Here is a 27,306-nt window from a genome sequence, read left to right on the forward strand (position 1 = left end):
CACCACTTGCTTTATGGACTAATTTGTGTTGATTTCTTTGTATTGTATGTGTGGATTAATTAGGTTGTTACAAACACCTGGTGTTAATTTCATTTTAATAGCCTTCCACAGAAATGTATTCATTTATGAAAAACGCATTGGAATGTTCAATAGTTACTCTCTCCACAGTGCTTAAGCAGGATTTATTTAAAATGAAGCTGGTTGCGCATTTACCTGTATATTCCAGGTGAAATCCAGCAGCTGAGACGCTAATATCAGAGCTAAAGCTGAGATAGAGGTTGTTAGATGTGCTATTCAGGAGAGGGGGGATAGTTGTGCCTGAGAAGAGAGAAAGACAGGAAAAGAGGATGAGGATCAAATATTTTGAAAGCAAATGATCACATCTGAAGCCAAGGAAACAACAAAGGCCTTTCTAAACCCACATTTATTCTTAGAGAAAAGTTCTCAAAGGAAGGAGAAGGGAATTACTTTAATTTGAGGCATCTATTTTATTTGAAACCTCTTCTCAAATGTTGTCCTGACCTAGATAGACTGGCAGGGGAAAGTACAAAGTAAAGGGAAGAAATCTACTGCACTGCCAAAGCAAAGACAGTCTCACACAATGACTTTGAATGAGATGATGCATTTAAATGTAGAGTCTGTGCTTACTTTTTTTTAACTACTTAGCAAAAGGAAATGTACTGTTTTGGTTTTTTTTTAGGAGGAAAATGAACCACTGCAGCTGCAATAAAGCATCTATCGACTCTAATATCGCAAAAGTGAGTTGTCCTTTGACACACACAAGATCTCAGTTTAGTGCCAGGTGTGTTATCACAACGTATCTGCGCTCAAAGTTTCATCCGAATGAACACTGAATTAGGCCACTGGATGTTACTGGCTGACATGTTACTGTTGTGAGTGGAATTAATAAGCAGGGCTTTTTTTTATGATTGTACAGCCCTGCCGCTGCTTTGGTTTTATGTTCCAGAGGAAGCCTCATTTATTATTGCGACATAAAAAAAATAAATAAAAAAAAATCATTATTAGTTATTATTCAGCTATTAATATTTTATAGCTTTATAATTAACTCCATTGATTTAACAGTGTCTGTTATTTGGAGATGTATGGCAGTATTAATTAGGAAGTGAATTTAAAATCAATATTGTTTTATCACGCCGACACACAAATTTACTTATTAATGATATTTTCATATGGAAATAGAATCAATGTGGTGTCAGTTCATTCCTCAGCTCATAATCTTCCTCGCATTTTGTCACAGAGATGTCGAGCCCTGCTAAAGATTAATTGAATACAACAAGAGGACGCCTGGACGACTCCAACCCCTCCTTCCCCAAAAGCAGGACCGCCATCCCCACAAGAGGATGTGAATATGATTTGCTGCAGCAGCAGCAGCACAGCCAAGGCACTTTGACTGCAGGCAGGCGGCGTGGATAGTCATGCAAGCCAAACTAATGGCACATTAAAGTACAAGGCGCTCTTTCCGTAGTCTCTCAAGAGCAGTTTTTATTAAGTCAGGAATCCGAGGAGCGACGTAGCTTCTTTATATGTAGGAGTGAAAAACCGAAATGAAGGTGAGCGGTTTATAAAATTTGATCATTTGTTTATATTAGCAATTTAAATCGTCTTTGTGTTTCATGAATAACTTCAGGGTTCCTTCACAGTGATTTACGCATTTTACCAGTCTGGATAGACATACTGTGCAAAATTAGAGTAGAGTGCCGAAAAATTGTTTGTATTCAAACTTTAATCACTGTCCCGTCCTCTAAAGCTTATATGTGTCCGTCTATCCATCCATCCGCGATAAACTACATCAGATATTAACCCTTATATCTTAAAACAAAATAGTAAGTGATCCTTTACCACAGTGTTGAAGCACTAAGGAAACAAAGGCATTTTGAAGTAGAGGCCTTTTCCTTTCAGTTCAGACATGACTGACATTTCAACTATCCATTTTCCATGTTCACTTAATTCTGATTCGGAATTAAAAACTTGCAATCGTTTTAATAATAAGCTATCATTTTAATAATTTTCTCCAAAAAAAACATAGCTAAAAAAATAAACCTTGTATTGTGTCTGCATTTATCTCAATCACTAAATGGCAAATTGAGAAAGGAATGTCCTAATTTTTGAAAATATGGTTTTGGATCTTCAACTAGGATTTGGTTTAAGTGGTACGTGATTATTTTCTTAGTGACAGAAGATTATGTAAACATTTTTACCAGAGTAGCTGCCAAGTCTCGGCGCATGGTTGTCGGCACCGTCGTAGAAGTCCAGCGAGTCCCAGTTATGTTCAGTCGCAAAACTCACAACTTGTATCTGGAGAGAAGGAAAAGAAAGAGAAATTGTTCTTGTTAACTGAGCTTTCAGTCTCTTAAGCAAAGGAGATTTAATTCTCTGGTAAATGAACATAGTGCCATTAAATGTTTATATTCCTATTCTAATTAGTACCAAGGAGGGATATTTGAAAAGTCATGTGTAATTCAAAGTGAAAGGCTAAATGTGAGCTGCATGCCAGCATCCTCTAACTGCACTTTCAGAAGAGGCATCTTTGCCTTTGTGTTCGCCCGTGAGAGCCGTTTAGCTTACATGCAATCAGGCCTTATCTTTCATGATTAGATCCTATCTAGTTATCTCTGATGGCCCTTTTCTCAGAAACCATCCATCCATTCATCCCACTAATAATGTCCTATCTGCACTGAGATCCTGCCTGCTCAGCTTTTAAGCCAATGATAGATAGGTCAGCTGGGAAAGCGGCGTGTGACAGAAACAACCTGTATTCCGGCCCCTTCTGGAACGGACACCTTCCACACGCAGTTCTGATTGTTGTCATATGGTTCTGGGTAGCCTGGAGACAGGATGGTTCCACGGCGAGAGGTCAGTACGCCTCCACAGGGAACTGTGGAAGATGATGCAACAAGAGAGAGAAGGCAGGGGAGAAAAGTAAAGAGGTTAAAACAACAATATAAGAAAGTGACTACAGAGAAGGAGCGTGGGGGGTTTTGTAGAGAAGGAGACAAATAATAGTACATGTGTTTGGGTTGTTACTGCTCCTTTACTGTAAAATATGCGGTGTCCTATGCAGAGGCCCTGTACCTATGCATGTTGGCAGGGTGTCGTTCCACTGAGCCAGGTTGTCCGGTACGCTCTCGCAGCGAATGGCAGTGGAGCCGTGAAGCACGTATCCGGGGTTGCACTCAAACTGCACCAAGGAGCCGACTGCAAAGTCATTACCGAGACGTTTCCCAAAGCGTGGCTCTGGGACTGAGCTGCACTGAGTGGAGCTTGTCCTAGGTACAGCTGGAGACAAGAGCAATATGACATGGATGTTAAAAAAAAAAATTAAAAAAAAGATTGGGTTTAATGGAGTAATAATGTGATAGGTCAATGTTTGCTGCCTACAGCAACCGCTACACATATAAGCACTCATTGTAGAGATCTATAGAAAAATTAATAAATCCATATTTTATAGCAGTAGCAAAATCTCACAATTATCTTCAACCATTAACTTTTATGCTGCGTATTTTTTTATAGATAAAACCCTGATTGCACTGCAGGTGACTCTGGTGTGAAACAAAACCGTTTCACACCAGAGTAGTGCAGCATCATGTAGCCTAACCCTAACCAAACATGATTGTTGCTAAAGAGGAATTTCCTGTATGACCATCTTCTGATGGCTTCTTCCAGTAAAATATTGCATTAATGTCACATACCCAAATATTTTAAGCTGGCTTGTCAAAAAATTACAACGAGCTTGCTGTCCTCTACTGTCATCAAATTTTGAACCACCATATTTAGGATGTGGTAGACCTGATTCTGCATTACTGATATGCAACAGTGTGATAATACATTGGTGTTTCAGACACCTTAATGGGTTTTTCCCATGCAGAAATACGTCATTCTGAAAACAAAAAGTAGGTCTTACCTTATACTAGCAGGGTGAACTTAAAGTGTAAGATTAATTTATTATTTCCTATTCACTGTGGTGCTGTTTTTGTCTGTTTTTACAAATTAAGACAAAAGCATGTCAGAATGAGGAATTTCAAAAGGGCGTTCCTGAACAAATCTGTTGAAGCCACTTGTATATTCACTTAGATAAAAGGTACATTAACAATACCCAACAACAATCGATGCTCAAGGTCTGACCTTGGTAGACAAAATGGAATCCCTTGGCAGTTTCTGGTCCCACCGTGGTAAACTTTACTGTGATCTGGTTTCCTGAACTCAGAGGCAGCGATTCACCTGACGAAAAAGAAATTGACATAAGACAAAAAAAAAGCAGGTATACTCCAAGATGGAATCTTTGCTCAGGCTGCGATTGCAACCACACATCCTTACCGGAGTGGGAACCGGAAAGAGAGGAGAGCAGTGTGTTTTGTTGGGTGGGTCCATCATAGATTTCCACGACATCATTCAGAGATGTCTGGAACAGCACAAACTGACCGAAGAGGACTGCAGAAAAGAAGAAAGGAAACAAAAAATTGACGGGGAAGCCGAATAAAGAGATGAGTTAACAACTATCGAATGGGGGGCAAAATTATTATTCCACGCCGCTGTCTGAGCCTGACCTTCCCCCGATAAAATTAACCTGTAATAGTTAATTTACATCTTATTAAGCTGCAGTGTCAACTTCTATTTGAAGCCGACTATTGGCACAAAATTACATATCAGCACAACTTAATAGTCAAACCACCACCTATCGTCATCGTGCCCCAGTCAGACCGCTCCCTCCATTCTCGGACCAAGCCAGTCACTTGGTTTGGGAGCATCAGAGTTGTCGGCTCGTGTAAAATGCTAATGTTTGTGAAACTGAACATACATTTGCGAACATATGGCTGTGTGGGAAATGCTTTACGTCTCTCTCCTCAGTGAGATCAGGAGATGTATGGCGCAGAAATCAATCCGACCGCTTGCGAAGCCACATTGATCAATCCATTATTTCTTAGCAGCAAAACATACGAGCAGGTGGCTATTAATTGAGAACTGCATTTGCGATATAGATGCGCCAGTCTTCGCTCTTTATGCAGTCAGGAACAAAACACCGCCTGCCATGCATTGGGCAAGATATTCCTCTGATGAAACCATAAATTTACCAGTGCAGGCTTAGTGGCAGGCGGTATTAGACAATCTCCCCAGAGGCTAAAGGCTCTGGCTTTTCTTAATCTAGTACAATTCTCTCTGTCCTAAACAATCACTTGATCTTTAGTCCCATCATTAGCTGCATTAAGATGTAAATCTGGAGGTGGGTTGTCAACAGCACATATAAACAACAACAAAAAAAAGTGCCCTACTTGGTACGTGACATTTATTTGAGGCCGTATCCCTTTCACTGCACACGTATCTCCCCTCCCCATCGCTTTCTCCTCCTCTGGCTCACTGTGGCCCCAAAGGCTGACTTGTAAAGGATTAAATGTGAACATCGCCAAGGATATAGGGCTATAAGAAGGTCAATGGCCACATTCTCCAAGGGTGTTTCTCTCTATAGATTTCATTTAGAGCAAAAAGAGTCTCTCCCTTCTTTAATGCAAAATCTCATTTCATGTTAAATTAATGGCAAGCATTACAGGGGAAAAAAAGAAAGGCGGAATTTTATTCATTTATCCGTTCTTTGTCTAGATCCACTTATCTGTGCAGGGTCGCAGGGGAATTTTTGTTTTGACAAAAAAAAAAAAAAGCCCTAAAAAACAAATCAAGAATACTTTAGTGCCAGTCAGAAGTCCATTTGCATTCATCATAAGCATGACAATAATACATTAGTGGCTTGTAAAAATGCACTGGAATAATTTTCATTTCAAAGCACCAAATAACATTTGAAAAGTAGAACAGGGTGCACAAGTTTAAACGTATTGGCAATTTTCTTTAATCCATAAATCATCAAGGTGACAACATACTGCCTTAAATATTTGCTTTTGCCATTATCTTACATGTACTCTTTTCTAAAATTTTGATCAATTGACCTTAAAAAGTGCAGAGAAAACACGTTTTTGCCATCTTAGCACTGGGTTGATTTCTGAACCTAAATGATGTCTAGCTTTATTAAATATTCAAACTGTTTTGATGCATGTTTTGAGTCACTGACCTGTTTGCACACCCAATTATGTAAAAGTTTCAAATAATTTTAAACAAATCTTCACTTGAAAGCGAAACTGGTTACGCTGTTGAGAAGTTACCCAAGAACCACTCAAGCAGACTATAAATTCATTTATGTTGAGGTTTTCAGACATAGGAACATTGTGCCATCTGCTAAGCATGTTGTTGGGGATATTTTATCAAATATTATTGGGGTTATATACATATATTTGAGACTAAGTATCTTTGGACTAGACAAATCAAAAGTGCACTTGATGATAACATCGCTTATGTATGTACAAATGGCACATTCAAAAAAGTAGAGAACAAATGCATCTTTAAGTGCCCTAAAAGATAACATTTATGAACACGATGAGTGTCTGTAAACTTCTCACATGTCTGTATTTTAATTGTCGTGTACAGCCTAGTTAGAACATGAAACGCCTTAAAAGAAAAATTATTTTAAAAAATTTTAAAAAAGCTTTCAAATTTGATTAAAGACCAAGACTACAAGACCGGCTACTTTTCATTCCTTGCCGACTGTTGAGTTGATCATAAAATGCTAATTTTGCCCATCTGCTAAAATATTCCAAAAAAACATGTCCACCATTTGCAGATTTTAAAAACCACGATGAATCAATCTGATTAAAGTCTCTGTCACTCTTTGCTGCAATACTGACATATGGTGCTGCAGTAGGAAAAGTTCACAGCTTAAAAAGGTTTCCAAGCTGCACATATTTTCAACAAAATGACAAACGTACCAGCATTTCCTCACATATGCACAAATTTAATAAAAAAACCACAAAAAAAACAGCGCACAGCAAATGGCCCAACACACACGTATAAAAACACTGCCGGCATATTCCTCCCTCATACTGAGATAACAAAGGATGGCAAACAGTATAACACACACTAGGAGGGGATGATCACAGCAGACCTGCTCCTTGGTGTGTTTACCACACGGCTCATTGATGCCTCCCTGCACTAAACTCACATACACCCGAGGGACATCGGCAGTCATCTGGGTCCTAATATGTCTCGCAAAGTTTGAATCAATCTTCGGGACGTGTTATCAGATGATTGAAAACGTTTTACTGCTCATTTAAAAGCTCCTGATATCAGATAAAAGGAAACCTGGGCAACAATCCCTGCAGAGCTGCCATGCCTTCAGATGAGCCATCTGAGTGGGTGTCCTGAGTCGTGTGGTCCTCCGAAAGAAGGTACGGCACTTCTGAAAGGGAAATTTGGCCGTGGATTTTCCCCCCTGATGATGCTTTTGAAACTAGGGGGGTTATTTGAATTAGCGGTGAAAATATCATCAAGCAGCTGAATTCGAAGCTTGTTAAAAAGCCTATCAAAATTATTTGACAGAACATAAGCAGAGAGTGGAGGCAATTCTACCAAATACAAGGCCATGTTTGAAAGAAAAGTCATGAAAAATCATTCTTGTTCGCAGTAAACTATTTATGTGACAGACCAAACATGTCAGAAGATGCTTTCTAACACGCAGAACCAAAATCAAACTTTTTTGTCTATATTCAAGATGCTGTGGTTGAAAACCAACACTGCACAAAACCCTGAACACACACCATTCCCAGAGTTGGATTCAATGATTTCGATGAGTGTTTGTTGTTTAGCTGCCTGTAGCAGCACTGCTGCTGATTTATTAAATGAAGCAGTATAAAAACGCAGATTTCTAAACCAGCCTTTAATGGAAAACGATGATGAAATAAAGTGCCTTACATATTTGTTTTATTTAGCATTTTGAATTAGTTCTTTTTGACATTATGGATGCTAACATTGCTGTGTGTGTTTATTGGCTTCTTCATGAATGTAATTTATCTTGCATTGAACCATTTTTATGTATTTCATATGCATATTGACTGTGTGGAATTATTTGTAGTGAGAGTAGAGGTATTTATTTTGTGTGCACACTGGATACAATATGATTTAAGGTATTTAATATTTATTTATTGAAACATTGGTTCTGTTTCTATAACAAAGACATCCCAGAGATACTGAACAGTCCACATATTGGTCGTCAGTCACCCTGGAAAAAAAATTCTGGGAGTGTCCACCGTTCATTCCCAGTTCTCCTTCCTGGACTGAGACCTCCTGCGAGACTGTTTTACTCTGAGCATCAACACGTTTGCAGGAGACGGTACTCTTGGCTCAGCTGGAGGCTCATCACTGAACTCAGTGAGAAGATCGCCACCTGTATCGACATGCAGGAATCCTGGACACGGTTTACTTCCAGGTGGAAGACGTCAACAAGAATGTTAATGGTCTCAAAGAAGCAGAGGGCTGCAGCTGACTGGAAGAGCATAAAGCCCCACCAGAACAGAGGAGAGTAGAGAAGAAATTCTCAGATGCTGCTGGCAAGCCAACAGGAAACAAACCTGGATGGAGAGTTAAAATGGGGCAATAGCAGGGATTGAATAAAAACTGATGCTATACTTTCGAAAACCTGGTATCCTTATTCCTCCCAATTCACAACTATGTGAGTGGCTCTACCACGTAAACTCTCATTGCGATACATTAAAGCCACGTGACAAAACATCCACTCTAAACAGTTTTGCAAAGCACTTTATCTGTTCGATGCCCTTAAGTTTCTTACAGAAGTAACAAACGTTTTGTTTAAATAATCGGCAACCTACTGTTACATTTTTCAACAGCATTTCTTGGTTCCCTTCATTAAGTGTTCCAATCTATGGCCAGATGGAGGCCACGACTAAAACTTGGTTACAAACAAGAAGTCGTAATACAATTTAAGAAGTTTAAATTATGTTGTCATCGGATTCAGGAAGGGCTGGGTGTGAATGATGGACTTTCAGATTTGCCACGTTACGAAACACAAATTAACACATACAAACGTCAAAACTCGTCGTCTACTCTGCTTAATTTATATAAAAAATGTTACGCACATATGACTCTTTGGAGGGCAACATATCTATACGGGTGTCCACCGAGCCCTGCTGTCAGAGGTGCAACTGCTCCTTACCTCTAATAACCACACTTAAGAGCACGGGCCCATTTAATGTGAAGAACCTCCTGCAATATTCATCTCTCTCCTAACGTGTCGTTGGAGTCTGAGTCAAGCACCACCAATCAAACGTGACAAGATAAAAACAGTATCATCCTTAAATGTCATTTCAATTATGAAACCCCGACCTGGCATCAAATGAACGGCCACCAAGTGTCCTTTCAGCGTGTGGAGAAAAAAAAAAAATTACTGCTGGTTTCTCGGCATGCTTGAAAAACCCCAACAGGCATCCTTCAGGGGTTCCTTAAGCAGCCTCATTAAAAATCAGACATGTTTTAATGTCAGTTTGTTTCACTGAGTATAATTCAATATAGGGATTCTTGTCGAGCAGATTTCCTGCTCACCATTTCAGCATTATGAACTACATATACCCTTTTCGAGTTGCGCATACGAGCATGTGATTATTTAAAGTATTCCTGAATATTAGTTTGACATGGAACCATTTAATGCAAATTCCCTGTCCGAACCTTTGTGTGCTGCGAGAGTGGGTAAAACTTACCAAACTCTCTCGGCACGGATATGGAATACACGCAGGTCTGTCCAGAAGTGTAGTTTCTGGGAAAGTTTGGCGATAAGACGGTCCCTTCCGACCCCGTGGAGCGGCTTCCGCAGGGAGCTGGAGGCGGTAGGAATGTTAAGTCGCACAACAGAAAGCAGCAAGTTCAAACAATACATGCACAGAATAATTTGAATTGAATTGAAGAATGGTGCAAAGATCATATCACCTTGACAGCTAGGCAAAGCTCTGTTCCATCCAGGCCTCCCATCATCTCCCATACTGCAGGTTAGAGTCGAATAGCCCTAAAACAAAAGAATAAGAAGTTAATCAGTTTAAGTATTTAAATTCAACCATGTTTGGGCTGAGCAACAGAATTTAGTCTGTGGTTTGTACACATAAAATCTCTCTGCCAATGCAAGACAGTGTTCGGTGGAGGCAGTGTGATGGCTTGGGGTGACATCTCCCTCCCTGGAAAAAGGAACTAGGCGTGTTATCACTGAAGGCGTTCTCAATAAAGACAGCAACATGAGATTCTGCAACCAGTGGCAATTCCATATCACTTTTTTGGGAGTGAAGAGTACGGAGAGGCTTGACTGTATCCTGAGCTCAACCCCTAAAAGACTTCTGAGATCAGCCTGTGAGTGACGTTTGCAGCAGAGTGACAAAAAAAACAAAGTCGGACTTGTAGCAAATGCTGAATGAAGAGTGTGATGCAATCCCAGAGCACAGTGTGATGAAGTGGCATGGAACTGAGTGTCCCAAGCTGTTATGGTTGTGTACAATTTTTGCAGACGTTCCCGGCACCCCTTACGTGAATAAATTATTAATTGGCAAAAATGCCTTGCTTTTTCATACTTCAAGTAATGTAGACTAAGAGTCTGCTTTTTGGCAGAAATGTTTAGTTCTTGTTGGGCACAACTTAGATATTTAACTCTGCTGTTCAATCCAGGAATGAATATTCCTTAAAATGGTGGCACAATAAAAAAATAAATAAAAAAACACGCTTTCCAACAACATGAGATTCATTGCCACAAAACATTGTTACAATGAAAAAAAAAAAAAAAACAGGCAAAAATATCCTTACTTCTTTTCTGCGCTAAGTTTATTTTAATATTTTAAGTACTATGCATTTACATTCTGCTGGCCAATAATATATTTGCTCAAGTGTGGGAAAATTGTGTCATTACAAAAGAAAGAGAAACGTGAGGAAAGGAGAAGAAATTACTATTACTATGATTGTCACCATATTTAGTAATGACAGCACAGCTCTGTGTTGTTTTTAAGCAGACTTACAGATCTTGCCGATACAAAACTAAACAGTTGCATTTTCTTCCATTTCCTTCAGGTTAATAGTGTAGCTTTAGGTGGAATTTATCAAAATCTAGTATTAGTAAAACTACCGTATTTTCCGCACTATAAGGTGCACCGGATTATAAGGAGCATAGAATAGATGCTACCGTAGAGACTGGAGTTACGTTATGCATCCACTAGATGGAGCTGAACTAAAGGGAATGTCAACAAAATAGTCCGATTCCGGTCGGTGAGGAGAGCCTTCTGCGACTGGGCCAGGATGACCGGACAATGGTCACCCTTCTCCGTTCGTGCACAGCATGTTCGTGGAGAACGTGGTGCTAAATGACCTGCAGACGACCTGATTCTAGACGGTCGGTAGGTAGACAGATCAGTCAAACTTTAATAACAAGCCAGCGTTCTGACAACTATCCCAGCATGCACCGCGCGCTTCTTCTTCTACGGGCGAAAATGAAGTCGGCGGCTGCTTACAATAGTGGTTAGACCTGTTGTGGGTCAATATTGGTCCATATATAAGGCGCACCGGATTATAAGGCACACTGTCGGGTTTTGAGGAAATTGAAGGTTTTTAGGTGCGCCTTATAGTGCGGAAAATACGGTAAATTCCAATTAAAACTGTCTTTAGTTCCCATGTTTTTAAAACCTTTGTGTAGCACATCAGGCTCAAGAACAATTAAATAATATCATTCTTAATTCTTAAATGTAGATTCATTTTTCTGCAAGTTAGACTTGCATGTTTCCTTCCCCAAGCATAAAGACACATGAGCAATTATAACCCTCCTGAAGCTGCTAGCTACCTAGCAGCTAACCCTAAATAGTATGTTTGCAACCAATAGTGCTGTTTGTATATTCAACCTGTCACCAGATTGGACTATTAGCATTTTCTCTGAGTTCCAGGCAAACCCTTGTAGTCTAGAGTATCCCAATTTGTGGAGCGAGTTTGCAGCAATTCATATTTGCTATTGGTTTTACTAATTGCAGCATTTTCCCTCGTGCTCCTATTTCCTGTGGTTGCAACATTTTATTTGCAGCATTTTTTGTTTGCATTTGTTTCGTTGAATGTAGGTTTTTGATTCTACCTTCTGTGATTGCTGTACTTTTTGTCTGTTGCACTTATTTTTATTGTTATTTTGTATTGGTGTGCTTTGGAGTTTGCATCATTCATGCGTTTGTCTGTACCTGTCGGCAACCGTACGGAACCGCTTAAACTTCACTAATTTCTGATTTCGTTTATTTTTAGCAGAAGGCAAAAATCCATGTTTGGGGATCTAGTTTTAGTATCGTTGCTTTGCCCACTATTTCTGTAAAGAAAATAAACTTTTCAGAAATGTAGATATGCTACTCAGTACATTTTAGGTGTCTGGTGAACATGTCAATATGTTGGGTAAATTCCTGAACAATTTGACTACTATTAAAACTAACTATCATAAAAAATAGTAAGTAGTAATATTGATACATTTTTGCTGAAGTATGCTGCATTAATGTTGACACTAATACATTTCTGTGATGAAGCAACAGTACACATTACAGTGCTATTGTCAAATTTAAATAAGACACTTATTTTTACTTGAGACAAAAGCATTGGTACTTACTTGTTAAAGATAGCAGATTTATTTTAATCTATTCAGGAATCTTTATTGGCCTAAGTGCATTTGTAGAAACTATGATTTGCTGAATCTCAGTTCAACAAATCATGCTGCCAGCTCGCGGTTTTTCATCCAGGTGTTTGTACCTGCAGAACATATCCTGCTTCACAGTAAAAGGTGACTGTCGAACCCAGCTTGTAATCGGATCCCAACCTGGTACCGTTCAGAACCACCCCTGGGTCAAAACAGGATTCCCTCAGTTTGGCTGTAATGGAAAGAGACGGAGGGAGAGAGAGAGAGAGAGAGAGAGAGAGAGAAAACAAAGAAAAATAAAACAAGTGTGTTTCTCATTAGCAAAGGGGATAGACAAAGAAAAAGTGACAGGCACACATTGGTAACAAGGCAAATTAATATTAACCAAGTCCATTGCAGTAATGAATAGAGGCAGTCGCAGTGCTGGCCTTTCTATCAGTCTGTTTGCCTTAGCAGCCAGCGTGAAGATGGAGCAAGAACGATAACTTTATCCCTCAGCTCTTTGCATGCTATGCGAACCTCACAGACGACGGCCGCGGCCCTCCCTCCGAAAGATTAGCGGCCACCCGCATCAACTTCACACTTAATTCCTGAGTCCACAAAGAGCCAATATTTATTCTTTTGTGCAAGTGTATCAAAGTGACACCTCCTGACAGACTGCTTCAGCCCCCAACAAATCAACAGCGACTCCATCATGAGGGCAATCTTTCTTTTCATTTTGAAAACACTGTGATACATTGTGTAATCAATATGAGCAAGTTTGCCGCATACGCAGCGGTGCATGCATACAGTATGGGTGTTGTGAAAGCAGCTGAATGTGAAAATGGAATATTTCACACGTTTAGCACCGATCCTGCCGTAATGAGAGTTGGGGAAAATTCTGTCAACCTCAAAGAGTGATTTCCCTAGCCAGGTTGTTTATGAAAAGCAGATTAGACAGAAAAGTCCCCTAACACGATCGTTTCGGGCAGAGTACGTTAATGGTTTTTTTCTCCAAATGATTTGATACGTGCGATGTGAAAAAAAAGAAAGTTTGATTGAGGTAGAAAATGTAAATATCGCCAGCATGCAGTGCTTGGTAAATAATGACGTTTGTGTTTTAAAAAAGTCATACAAACACAACGATAAGAAATTGAATCTGAATTTGAATTCTATTATCATTGCTTTCGAATAATCACCGGTTTGGGTATGCTTGCCACTCTCTTGCATCTCTCTGTTTGTTAACAATTTACAATATTTTAGAATTTAGAGCTCAGAAGGCCAATTATTGTCGAGTGGAATCAGCCAGACCTATGTTAATGCGTCGCCTTTGGTGGACAAAATCATGGTAAATTGGAGCCCTGCAGAGTGCTTGTTGTTTGTTGCTCAATGTCTTGTCATCTTGAAAGAAAAACAGTTTGTCCGTTCTGGCTTGCTTCAGTCTTGGAGATGCACCGTAGTTTGAACAAGAACACTATGCTTCTCACTGTCGCCAAAAGAAGCAGTTTTTAGTGGACCTTTTCTAGATGTGCTGCTGTTTTGATACTGCCTGCATATTGGAATGGAGGAGTTATTTCAAGAATTTGTCATGCAAATGTAGGTGAATATTCTTTAATGCAGAAAAGGGGCATAACATGAGCTTAAGTAATTGTAATATGGCAGCACAATGACAGACTTGAGTATTTGGAAAAAGTTGCTAAATACTCTATAGGATGTAAAATGTATCACTAAGAGGTGCTGCAACTCATTTCCTTATTTCTTATAACAGGTTTTGATGATGAAAACATCATATTCACAGCTGTAAAAATAAATTAAAAATGACAACTTTTTACAAAAAAAAAAATCTTTTTTTGAAGTAGAAATAGTTGTTTTTCTTTTAATTGAATTTCCTTTACATGTTTTTGTTTAAATGAAATGAAACAATGGTATTTTTACAAGGTTTATGACATTATGACAATCCCGTGTCAACCAAGAATAATTAGTGCCGAGTCCAAAAAGATTTGCTTGAAAGCTCACTGGTGATGTTTCAACGTATACTGCCACATTATGTTACACCAAATTTGCACACTGGTATTACAGATCAGAGACGGATTGTGTCTTAAGAGATCTAAATGGCTAAACCGCTCAAAAAGTGGTCTCCCACGCTGCTTATTCTTGTGGCATCCAACATGTTTGCTTTCACCAAATTGAGATAATTCCAACCTGTGCCCACACGCACAACCTTTCCTCTGCGCGAGCATTTTAGTTGCCCCGCTGTGAAAGGGCTACAAGGGAGGACGAGATGCATTACCAAGGCACCGGTGGAAAACACCAGCTTGAAGAGAAGCAGAAGCTAGTTGGTCTGTCGAGACATGAGCTGAAAACAGATGTAAGCACCAGGTGGAACAGCGCCTGTGAGATGGTTGACAGGTTTTTGCAGAGCAACAGCCTGCAGTCTGTGCCGTCTCATACTGTCTCCCCAGGTGAAGAGAGGGAGAATCTTAACATCTGTACTCTCAGAGAAGCAGACATCTCAAATGCAGGAGGAGATCATCAAGGCCCTAAAACCAATGAAAGACGCAACAAATCTCTTGTCAGAAGAGAGCAGCCCCACCATCTGTTTGGTTGGTCCTTTGCAAGCTCAACTTATCCAGTACACAAAAGGACAGCACCGGAGAGTCATCAGTGGCCCGGAAAAAATAAAAAATAAAGAAAGAAGTGCACTGTCTTTAGGGACCCATACAAGAGATACACTAGCAAGCGGAAGAGAAAGAGTCTTCAGTTTTACCTTTGGGCAAGAAATAGTAAAGTTATAAGGAAGAGCAAGTTTTGAGGCTGCAACACTAGGCTATAGTTTCATTTTTGTTTTAACAATGGTAGCACACAAAAGTCAAACATTTATGTCTTGGAAAAAATTGGTTTTGTTGTGGGCAACTGAATATTTATTAAGTTAAGGTGATCTGAACTCCTATGATCTGTTGCACAGACCTCTCCACACATAATATCTCATTTTACCTTTGTACTCCAGGTGAAAGCCAGTATATGAAACAGAGCCATCACTGCGGAAGGCTAGAAGCATTGTGTTGGAGCTGCTCTCTATGCGCTCTGGAAGTTTGCTGTCCTGGAAGCTCCCGATGAGAGGACTGTTGCTGTCCGGACCGTCGTAGATGTACAGGAAGTCGTAGTTTGGCTCAATGTTGAAACTAAAGGGGGACAAAGAAAAGATAAAGGAGGCGAGAACTGATGAGAGAGAAGTTCAAATGTTATGTTTAAAATTAAACTGCCTTTGTTGTCAATTTAAGAAAAGTTTGTGAAACGATAAAAGTCAATTTTAAATAGTAGAAAATGTATGTAATGATTACATATTTCTGAGATTTCTTTCTGATGGGAAAACAAGTAGAACATGCAACACAATGAATCAGATTATAAGACATAAATTAGCAAGTGCTTAACAAATAAAACTAAGGTTTTAATCTACTGACTAAAAACTTTGTCAACACTAAATCTGATTTTTGTATTACAAAGTGAAAAGTATTTAACAATATGTCTTCCACCCACATGTTGGATCAATGGCTGAAATTCAATTTAGGTTTGTGAGATCTTTCAGTTACAGGATCATTTTTACAGAAAGTTTATTTATATCATTCTTTCTTTAACTTCTGTCAGCAGTGGAGTGTGTAAGTTTGGAAGTATAAGTAACTGACAAAAGTTGTGAAAAAACTATTTTAATTTGCTACTATTTTTGTTTGCAATAACAAGTGTGTCAATTGTACTAATGAATTAAAAGTTGTTCAAATCTATTTAAAAAAATATCACTAAATATCACATTTCAATAAAATAGTAAACCAGCTTCTTTTAGTCGCCCACATAAACACACAGCGTAACACATGGCAACGGAAAACGAGCTCGTTAAGTCCCCCTGTTCTTGGATGTAGTTATTTTCCCAAACCTTTTCCCAAAGCATTAGAGCAGTAGGAGTCTCAGAAGTACACAAAAGGTTCCAGTAAAGTCAAATGTGTGCCCCACCCTTTGATTTCAACGTAGAAAATATTAAGCGGCTCTTAAGCCGACATTCTGGCTATAATGTAAATACTTCTTGTGGTTAATTTATAGCTTACGCAACAACATAGCCATAACCAACACTAAATAATAAGTAAAATACTTCTGGATTGGAAAATGTTGGCACAAGCACTTTAGGATTAGATCGATACTTTGGATTGAGAAGTTTTGAAAAGCCGTATATGACAATATCCAATGCTGGATATTCAGTTTATAGGTCACCTGATGAAGGCCAGCGACAAGACGTAATCTGAGTTGACAGCAATGAGCCAGTCGCAGTCCTTCGAGTGTGGGTAGGGATGTGGATAGTTAGGAGAGAGGATGAACCCATTGGAGCCAGTCAGATTTCCCCCACAAGGTGCTGTAATAAGAACACAATGTAAACTATATCTTATTAGAGGTAAAGCAACACACACATACTACATATAATAATTGAGATGAATATACAAATCTCTATGTCTAAATATAGACACAGGTTTTATAGTCATTCTTTTAGTCACTGGCAGATGTGTCCTTGAGTCATTTTCTGAAACCGAACAACTCCAGCTGTGTGAATGCAGTACATCTGTTTCACGTCCCCGCAGAGTATGCTGCAGCTAAACTTTTCACCTATGCAGACAGGCGGGCTGGGCTGCCAGTAGTATCTGTTATCCACTTGTATGCAGGTTATTTTGTCGTCTCCCTGGAGCTCGTATCCAGGGTCGCACTGAAAGGACACCGAATCCCCCGGCTCACGGCCGTCTCCGCTGCGCGTGCCGTTCATTGGCACACCTGGGTCCCTGCAGGCTGTGGCTACGGAGCCTGGAGAGAAGAGAGCGACGGGGACAAAGTGGGCAATGGAAGAAGAAAAAAACAAAAGAAAAAGAAAGAGAGCAATTACAAAAATCAGGGTCAAACTTTGTGTGCAAAGGTGTATGAATATTGGACAAATGCCTAGTGCTTGAATCTTAATTATTAATTAATTACACAATTCTGTTACACGACATCTGATGTTTTAAACAATGCTCAAAAAAGTTTTTCTAAATGGATTAAAATAGCCTGAAAAGTCCATGCCCAGCTATAAGCCTCCCACCCAAAATGATAAGCTGCTATGCAACTGAGTATTAGGTAACAGTTCTGGAAATGTGACAGTATCCTTTTCCGAGCCCCAATTCCAGAGTGATATTCAAAAAATGTAAATATGGATTCCAATAAGACTCATTTGCCAGATTAAAAGTGACATTGTAAATTTCAGTTTTGAGTAAGAATAAAACAAATATTGTATGGCAAGTGTAACCTAATTCGCATATTGGGCCTGAAAAAACTCAATTATTCTGTCTGTTATGTAATTACTACTGATGACATAAAAAAATGTCCTGATTCTGTTTTCACCAGAGACACTTAGGCTACAAACAATTTAAAATCAAAATTCTTCCTTTGGGGTCAGTACTTAAGAATGTAATTTACTTTTCTTTTTTCCTAAAATTGATTTAAAAAGTTCCCTTAGAAATTCTAAAAACTTTATTTAATTTGGTTCAAATTAATGAGTACTAGATCATGAACTACATAATACATTCTTCATTATTAGTTTTAATAAAAACCCATAAGACCAATTCAACAAAAACATGATTCAGATCAGTATGAAAAACAACACAAGTTTTAGAATCAAAATGGATTGATGGTTATGTTTTCTTAGTGATTTCTAAGTTGTGTTACTTACTGGAAAATTCAATGGCAAACCCTGACTTGCTGATGTAAAAGTCAGTCTCAAACTGGACAGTGACTGTGTTTAGAGTGGAATGGATTCCCTCTGGAAGCAAAGATCCACTCAGCTCTGCCAGAGACATTTCATTCTCAGGCGGGCCGTCCCAAACTTTCAGCATGTCGTGGCTGGCTTCCGTGTCAAAGGCCAAGAACTGAAGGCTGTCATTTAAAAGGGAAGAAAAATCATCAAGGTTAAGATATTTCAATATGAACTTTTCATGCACTCAGTGTTGGCTAATCAGCTTTAGATATTTGCATATTGACAAAAGATCTGTAAATATTTTGTAAAATTTTATAACATTTATTTTATAAATCAGAGCTCCTGTTTTAGATGGCCAACTCTTTAAATGGGAACACCCATGTGGAATACTTTTGAAAAGGAAAAAACACAAGCTAGAGATGCACAGAGAAAATGGTGGCTGTTCCAAAATTGGACGATATTACGCTTGACCAAACCTGATAAGTTATCGTCCAGTTGGGAAGCCAAAATCTGATATGTTCTATGAGGCTTTGTTGCATGTTCATTCAGGCTGCCACAATAGGGATATGAATGTCAAAAGATAACAAGAAGCTGTTCTTTTTTTTTTTAAATCCTTTTGAATAGCCCTCTGCTGTCAGTCAAGAAATATGCTGGACTAGAAAATGTTAGCAATCTCTAGGAAATCTCAAAGTTAAGTTAAAGGCTTATAAACTCTGCACCAAACACACACACACATAGGGTGATGTTTAGTCTATGAAGGAAAATAAGTATTTTCTGGTTATTTGTAGTTCTTAAAGAAAAATCACCTAGAAGGCTTTAGCAACAAATGCTGACCAGTCGGCTGACTCTGCCATGTAGAAATTACTGACATAGCCGCAGAGAATCCCACATTACCTCACAATATTACCAGAATCCACATCAATGGTCCAAGTGCAACGAAGGTTGTTGTCATATGGAAAAGGGTATCCAGGAGAGAGAATCCTCCCTGAAGATTCACCCTTAAAGCGACCACCACACTCAGCTGCAGGTTAGACAAACACACACACACACGCACACGCACACACGAGACATTGCATTGTAGTCATTATAAAAAAATAATGTTTTTATCACACTTAGATTTGCATAAAAACAGCATTACACGCCCACTACCGAAGCCCTACAAATGCTAAATTGGTAAAAACAAAATTTAAATGTGTTGATTAGGTATGACAAGTCAACCATTTATCTGTCTGTGGTATTTGTTTATCAAGACAATCACACCGACTAGGTGGAGCTCAGGGGGCTGCTTAGTGATCATCAAAGAGCAAAAGTAATTAAAAAAAAGAAACCGACACCTCGCCTCTGATTCTCGCTGTCTTTCTCACCACTCTTTCTTTCCAAACAGAACATGACGAGGGGAAGCGAGAAGAAGGGGAAGAAGGAACAAAGTGCTGATCTTGCACTCCTCCCGGAAGAAATCACCTCACATTATATAACTAAAATAATTCCTCTTTTTATACTTTGTCTCTTCCAGTTATATACTTTCACAATCTTCATCCTCTCTCTCTTGCTTTTCCTCCCTCTGAAAGTTTCTCCTCCCTCAGGCTCTTCATCACTGGAATATATTATCTCGGGTAATAGGAGCAATATACTACATTAGGACGGCAAGAGGACACGGCGAGGGGATGCAAAAGAAGGAGGGGGAGAAAGGCAGAACCAAGGGGTGTAAAGAAAGAAAAACTTTGAGTAATAATAAGAAATATAATATTAAGACCAGCGGTTAGACGGGGTCACAGTGTGTCAGTGCTAAAGTATAAAGTCAGGGAATTTTAGCCAGTGGTTTTTATGAGTCTTTCATTATTAATAGTGAAAAGGAGAGAGACTTATTAAGCTGAATTTCAAATCAAAAAAGTTGAAAGGAAGGAACATCTTGAAAACATTGAGCTGACTGCTAAGCCTGTTGAAACCAGTTTGTTAGTCTCTTTGAATGAGCTTTGCATTTATTTGGGCGTAGTGGTGTATTTTTAATCTGTTCAAACTCTGTTACAACTGTTTGTTGTTTTCTGTTACTGTAGTACTAAAGATCTTTTTATTTTTCTTGCATTTCAAGCACTATTTGAGTATCAAATCGAAATGCTTAGCATTCTCATAAACACTTATCAGCAGGATGTAATGGGAGTAAACACCACAACACCAACGTGAAGTTTAATGACGACATTCTGATTTCTAGTTCTAAACATGTAACTTTACAACTTTTAATTTACAAAACCCTCAATATATTGAATATCTAATTCTAAAAATATCTACTCTCTTCTGGATATCTACTCTCCAAAAGAAAGGAGATATCTTAATAGTTTAACCATGACAGCAAAAAATAAAAAAAAGAGAGCCAGAAACATTTGGTTCTAGGTTGCTTTTAATGTTGTATTTTTACTTCATACTAAATAGTTAGCAGAGATGTTCACATCAATTTCCAAGTCAAGTCTCAGGTCTTTTGCCCCGAGTCTAGATTATGTGTCAAGTCTTTGAAGCCCAAGTTGTAATCAAGTATTGAATCTTCGAGGGGCAAGTTCAAGATAAGTCTCGAGTATTTTTGCCCGAAGTCCGAGCGAAATCTCAAGTCGGAGAGGAGCAGGTCCAAGCCAAGTCTCTGAGGTGCAAGCTCAAATTAAGACTCGAGTCTTTTGACACGCTGAAATTAAAATTCTCACATCCGATGCATGTGTTGAGGTAGGAAGTTTACTATTCAGAAGAGGAGTCCAGATGCCTATCGAAAGATATGAATACTTTTCTAAGTGAGAGTTAAAGAGGACATGAAAATGCAGAAGATCAGCTGACTCCTGACAAATAAAACCAGCTGGGTCGGACCAGACAGGACTCCAGCAGATAACTGGTCCGCTTATCGGTCTCTCCCCTCACACACTAGCAGACACACTAAGAAGACGGCTCTCTCAATGCATGTTGTTCTGAACATTACATAGTGACTTTGATTAAATGAAATAAAAACAGTTTGAAATTTCAACAAAGGACCTTTCCTTAAGTAAGACTTTGTGGTTTTAAATGCTACTTCAGTTCAACTTTCACAACAATCATGTAGAAAAGAAAATCAGATAAACACATAAAAATAATAGGGCAATATTTGTGCGCGGATGTATTCGGCAAGTCCTCAAAATCACACTATTGTTAGCATGCTACTATTGGTAGTATTAGTAATATTAATGTTTTGTCAGCAGTGGCCATTTTACATCAGAGGTATAATAACTAATGTATGCAGCTTTTGAACAGTACTTTTCCTGTGGCAAATAAAAAGAATTACAAGTCTATTTTGGGTTACCACTGCAACATGGCTGACTTAACGTTATAGTAAATGGAGAACTCATTTTCCTGCGCAGGTTGTATTACTGTGACACGTTAATATGATTTCATAAAGTTCTGGAGGTCTAAAATGACTGTAAAGCTTGTGAAAGAACATTATTGATTTGTTTCAGTCAATATTTATGACCGTGGTGTGATAATGATTCATCCGTTTGCATACCGGGAGAATGACTGAAACGGCAGTGAAACAGAGTTGCCTATATAGATATGTTCAATACTCCAATCGGTGTTTCCTCCCAGTGTTTTATTGTTTCTATAAAATAGCAGGTGCTTTGATACATTAGTCTGCAGCAAAAGAAAAAACAGATTATTAAAACTATATTATCTACTATATATTATTAGCATTTAACAGGGATATCAATAGATGTTGATAGGGATTATGCCAGAAGAAAAGGAAAGAAAAATGGTGCGTAGAAGCAGGTGGTTATCCATAAGGGTCAGAGTATCCAGCTGGTATAATCAGCAGAAACCGCAGCAGGAAAAAACCCCAAAAAACATCATATAGTTTAACAGAAACACCTTCAATGCAAATATGTCATGTCAGAAACCATATTAATGAATTTCTGGTGTACCCTGCTGCATGCTCATTTCAGATTAAAGGACATTCATCCATCATGAGAAGAATTATTTTTCTAATTACAAATTACTTTTGTTCACACAATATACTGCAGTTGCTTTTGACCACATCATCCCTCTCAACTAGCTGCATAAAAAGGGTTTGTTTAAGTGCATGGAATATTTCTTCAGTCTTTTACTCCATTCATCCTTTAAAGTTTTGATTTCTCAGGGTTGTGACCTCCATCTGCATTAAGATGGATGAAAACTTAATGATTGGAGAGGTCTGCATTTATATGATGGACATTTGATGGTGGAAAAACGGCAAGACTTTTAATGAAGAGACTTAAAGTTTGAACTCTTGCAGCTTTTGCAATGGTTCATTTTGTAGCAGGCGGAAAGTGTCTTGTACCTCCAGAGTCTTTATGAAGCTGGAGGGCCAGCTTTTTTTTTTTTTACTTTAATTGCAGTTTGAACAGCTTTGTGCCATCATGAAATTTCCTTGTTAATAAGTTGCCCCCCATGTTTGGGCTGCTTATCTGTTTCTACAACACAGACTTGCTTGACAAGGTACCGTATTTTCCGCACTATAAGGCGCACATAAAAACCTTCAATTTTCTCAAAAGCCGACAGTGCACCTTATAATCAGGTGCGCCTTATATATGGACCAATATTGAGCCACAACAGGTCTAGCAACTACGGTAAGCAGCCGCCGACTTCATTTTCCCCCATAGAAGAAGAAGAACGTGGTGCATGCTGGGATAGTTGTCAGAACGCTGGTTTGTTAATAAAGTTTGATAATACATTTAAAGCCAGGGAGGGCGGAGGGGCGGGGGAAGAGAGACAGAGACTGGTGGCAGCGTGTCGGTTGGTCTGTGTTACCCAGAAAGCAGTTGGGCACAATATCGTAACACCAACACCGTGAGTGAAACAACGACTGGGGCAGCCTACTATATAAAGCACTCGGGGACCATTTCTTTACAAATGTGGATGTGTAATAATAGAGTACGGAACAAATTTTCAACCCAAACTGAAGCATCTATTCTATGCGCCTTATAATGCGGTACACCATAGATATAAAAAAAGTTTATAATAGGCCATTCATTGAAGGTGCGCCTTGCAATCCAGTGCGCTTTATAGTGTGGAAAATGCGGTAATTCAGAGTACAGGACACTAATCAGTGATGATGTAATTATTAATTTTACTGAGGAATCACACCATTTACCAACATTCAACATTTTGCTTAGAATACCTGTGTGAAAATATTGGCAAATTGTGACAAGAGATGGAGAGTTAGGAAACTTGCTAAAAGTTAAAATTTACAACTCATCTTAGAACAGTTTCTTGTGATGTTCATGTCTAATGCACTGCAGGTCACAATATGATTCATTCATACTGGTGTTAACAAACATGCTGGTTAACACATGCCATAAGGACTGGTAGAAGAACAGTGGCTGCCTTACTTGCTCCAGCCAAAGTTTATTCTGGTTCCACAAAAAAAAAAAAAACGCTTTGTTTTTGATGGAGATTTTGTTCATCTTCAATGACATAAAAAAAAAATCCTATGTTATGGAGGAGAACCTGAATGCTAATTTCCTAGAGCCCAAGTGGTGGGGACAATTGGAGCTCAGTGGACAGTATTGGAGTTTAGCTACCAAGGAGACAGGACTGTGTACAAACATTATTGACCAAAGGGGATATTTGAAACACCAAGTCACTCTGCTGCATCATTCTTTAAATATTCCCAAAATATATAACGCAAATAACTTGTTACTTATTGATCCTTCCCGTTGAAGACGGAGTTCTCCACATGGCTTGAAAGATTTTCAAGAAAATTTTTAATAACTTTCATGTAACGTTCCCTCCAAATATCTCAGACTGTAGGATAACTTTCCGCCACACCACAATAACAATTGGGACACCAAATCACTCGGCTTGACTGTGGGGATAGGAGGTAACTTTGTTAGTCGTTCAGTGTGTAAAAGACATAATGTAACAAGAACATACCTATGCAGGACGGCAGAGGGTTATCCCAGGCTCTCCTTTCACCCGTCATACACTTGAGTGTCGAAGCCCCGTGCAGAGTGTAACCGGGCTCACATCTGTATGTGATGCTGCTCCCAGAGAAATGGCCTTGGTCGTTGACTTTGAATCCAAACTGAGGCACACCTGGGTCCTCACAATGAGACAGCTCAAAACCTGGGAGGAAGGAAACAGATCCTGACAATGCTGACAGTTCAAAATGCTCGTAAACAGGACATGGAGGGCCGACACAAGCGAACCAGACCCGGTTCTATGCAGATCCACAGCAGGGTTCTATAAATATTCATCTCACTCAACTATTCTGTTTTCAAGCTTCCTTATATTATATTATATTCTGTTAAGCTCTCATCCCAATTTATTTGAAAAGCCTAAAAAAGATACATAGACATGAGACGTACCATTATTAGGAGTGATACTGGAGCATGTATACACCTTATCCAATTTAAGGTTGTTTTTCACAGTCTGTCTGAGCTCAGTTGCCATGGTAATATTCAGAACATGCAGTTAGTGCACAGTTTTACAGCGTGGGATTTGAATAGATTTATAAATATCCTTACAAGACCATAACAGGGATTTGATCTATGACATTACCCAGAAGACAGGGCGCGCCAGCATTTGAGCTTTCTCTTGGCAGAGTAATGCAGGTGCATGTCTAGATCCTCAAACACGGCCATTTGGAAAGCGGTCCTTTTTTTTTTTTCTTTTCCAAGTTAACAGCACAAGCACATCTGTCATCATCTTGGGAGTGAACGGCCGCCCATCTCAAATTTTATTTGTTACAATATTTGAAAGAAAACAAAAGACCATGAATTATTTATTGAAGTGCGTCTCCAGAGTTGTACTGGATTACATCTTTCATTCTCCGTTTCAGACTTACATAAAACACATTCAAGCTCAGAGTCAAAACACAAGAAGAAAATGTTGGCGCACAGCTCTTAAGATTAATATCCTTTTGTTTGATATACTAAAACAATGTTGGAAAAAGCATGAGAACAGCGAATGCGCGTTGTTTCATGCTACTCAATCAGCATAAAGACAATACGGCCTCAAATAACTACTGTGCTATGAAAACATTTTGTATGACTCAGCTTTATTATGTAGAGTTTATAGATCAAATTGTGGAAATAAGAGGGTGCTGTCAAATGCGTGCACGCTGCTGTATCCCACGGTGACATCTCGGCTCCAATGGGTTTTGTGATAAAATTAGGCTAATTTCTGATAATTATTTGGTTTTACAGAGTGTTCTTTCAATGTCTTGTTTAGCGAGCTCTGTTAGGCAAATAAATGTTTAGAATGTCATAATCTGATTTAGGGCAGCATGAAAGATCAGAAATTTAGCAATTTTCTGATACCTCATCAGAACAAAACATTAGCTCTCTGATCAAGCTGCATGTATTACTGTTTGCATTTCACAAGTTTACTCTAGGTAGATTGTCCTTTTGTTAAGAAAATACAGTGGCTTGTGAAAATAACATCCATTGAACTTTGTTCACATTTTGACACATTGCAACCACAAACTAGATTGAACTTGCGTGGTTGATGTGTGTGAGAGGCCAACAGAATTTAGTGTGGTATCATGAAGTGGAAAAAAAATTATACATGATTATGTATTTCAACACTTCGACAAATAAGATGTAACCAATGGTCTTCGAGAATCCCAGAATTAGTAAATAAAGGACTGCTGTGTGTGATGTGAAATTTAAGGCAGGTTTAAGCACAAAACAAAATCTCAAGTTTTTCATGTTTCACAACACAATTTTCTGTGGTTTTTTTTATTGTTGTTGTTTTTTGTTGTTGTTTTTTTTACCAGGAAAAAGGAAGCAAACATTTAAAGACATGACTAGACTAAGAGGCAGAATTATAGGAAATTCATGATAATTCTTTACAAAAACATGTTACAGGCTGCAAGAGATTTGTGGCAGGTAAAGGTTAACCACCTACCAGGAGAGCAATCCTGCACATATAACCGGAGCTAGAGTGAAATGGTTTATATGAGAGCATGTTCATGTGTTTGACTGGTCAACTTAGCAAAGGTGGGAAGACGTTCACAGATGCTTTTAATCTGTTCCGACTGATTTTGAGCTATTTGCAGAGTCTGTAGATTTGCAAAGATCAAAGGCATGCAGATGTAATTGCAGCAAAAAAGTGTTTCTTAAAAGTACTGACTCAGAGACGCTGAAGAAAGAAAAAAAGCACACCGTGACGCATGAAAATCCTGCATGGTTTTCCTTTCTCAACAGTAACACAATATATTGTGCTGGTTTATCACATAAAAAAACAATAACACACATTGAAGTGTGCAGGTGCAGGTTGACAAAGTATGAAAGCCTTTGCAAGGCTCTATAGAAGTATTCCAAAATATGCACTGAGGTGATAAACCTCACTTATATTGAACTTACTTGAGTAAACCAGTTTAAATCCTTCTCCAGTGTCTTCAGCATCACTGTAAAATTCCAGCCAGAGGTGGTTTGATGTGGAAATCAGAGTCAGGCCCAACATGGAAGAGCCAGTGAATGCGCCAAGAACTTGAGCAGTGTTGTCTTTGCCATCATAAATCTATACAAATAAGAGAGCAATGCTCTTGTTATGAAACATGCATTAAAAGAAAAAAAGAAAAATCTATGGCTTGATTTCATTTTTAATGATTTACTTTAGGCAATGGACACAGATACCAGATAGGTATAATGATCCAGACAGTCCTTAATGTATGTGTGTGAGTGCATTTACCTTGAGAATATCGCCCTGGGCCAGATGAAATGTTCTCGCTGAGATGTTGATGCCTTTCCCAGCTTGCACCTTGAGTCAACATGGAATACAGATGAGGTCAACCGAGAAGCAGCACAGGCAACATGCATTCAACATGCCTCAAAAATGGCTATTAAATTCTACAACACTTGATATAGATTTCAACTTTACCTGGATGCTGTAGATGCACTCGTGATTGTTATCGTAGTTCATTGGGTAGTTTGGAGACAAGAGGATGCCTTCGTTATTTATGACTGAAGAACCACACTCAGCTGAGGACAAAGAGAAAATGTAATGAGCACATGATATGAAAAATTTTATTTATATCACA

At 38.8% G+C, this 27,306-nt stretch overlaps 1 protein-coding gene across 9 annotated transcripts in view; it reads right to left on the minus strand.

Annotated features, from left to right (window-relative positions):
- The window catches only part of LOC103472465 (CUB and sushi domain-containing protein 3-like), a 393,820-nt gene that overhangs the window by 62,532 nt on the left and 303,982 nt on the right, over positions 1 to 27,306 (minus strand). For all 9 annotated transcript variants that reach the window (XR_014089825.1, XM_081612755.1, XM_017307525.2 and 6 more), the window contains 18 exons: positions 27,147 to 27,247; positions 26,958 to 27,026; positions 26,630 to 26,786; positions 24,195 to 24,386; positions 19,173 to 19,299; positions 18,255 to 18,457; positions 17,165 to 17,356; positions 16,778 to 16,916; positions 15,512 to 15,699; positions 12,652 to 12,770; positions 9,835 to 9,910; positions 9,609 to 9,725; positions 4,336 to 4,449; positions 4,144 to 4,239; positions 3,094 to 3,297; positions 2,772 to 2,896; positions 2,220 to 2,316; positions 214 to 318 (listed from right to left, as the gene is read on the minus strand). Coding sequence is in view for 8 of the 9 variants with exons in the window: in XM_081612755.1 (XP_081468881.1) it covers positions 214 to 318; positions 2,220 to 2,316; positions 2,772 to 2,896; positions 3,094 to 3,297; positions 4,144 to 4,239; positions 4,336 to 4,449; positions 9,609 to 9,725; positions 9,835 to 9,910; positions 12,652 to 12,770; positions 15,512 to 15,699; positions 16,778 to 16,916; positions 17,165 to 17,356; positions 18,255 to 18,457; positions 19,173 to 19,299; positions 24,195 to 24,386; positions 26,630 to 26,786; positions 26,958 to 27,026; positions 27,147 to 27,247 (2,421 nt within the window). In the remaining variant the exon portion in view is untranslated. The remainder of the gene's footprint in view (positions 1 to 213; positions 319 to 2,219; positions 2,317 to 2,771; positions 2,897 to 3,093; positions 3,298 to 4,143; positions 4,240 to 4,335; positions 4,450 to 9,608; positions 9,726 to 9,834; positions 9,911 to 12,651; positions 12,771 to 15,511; positions 15,700 to 16,777; positions 16,917 to 17,164; positions 17,357 to 18,254; positions 18,458 to 19,172; positions 19,300 to 24,194; positions 24,387 to 26,629; positions 26,787 to 26,957; positions 27,027 to 27,146; positions 27,248 to 27,306) is intronic.

This window comes from Poecilia reticulata, chromosome 11, assembly GCF_904066995.2.
Source record: "Poecilia reticulata chromosome 11, P_reticulata-male-v2, whole genome shotgun sequence".
NCBI lineage: Eukaryota > Metazoa > Chordata > Actinopteri > Cyprinodontiformes > Poeciliidae > Poecilia > Poecilia reticulata.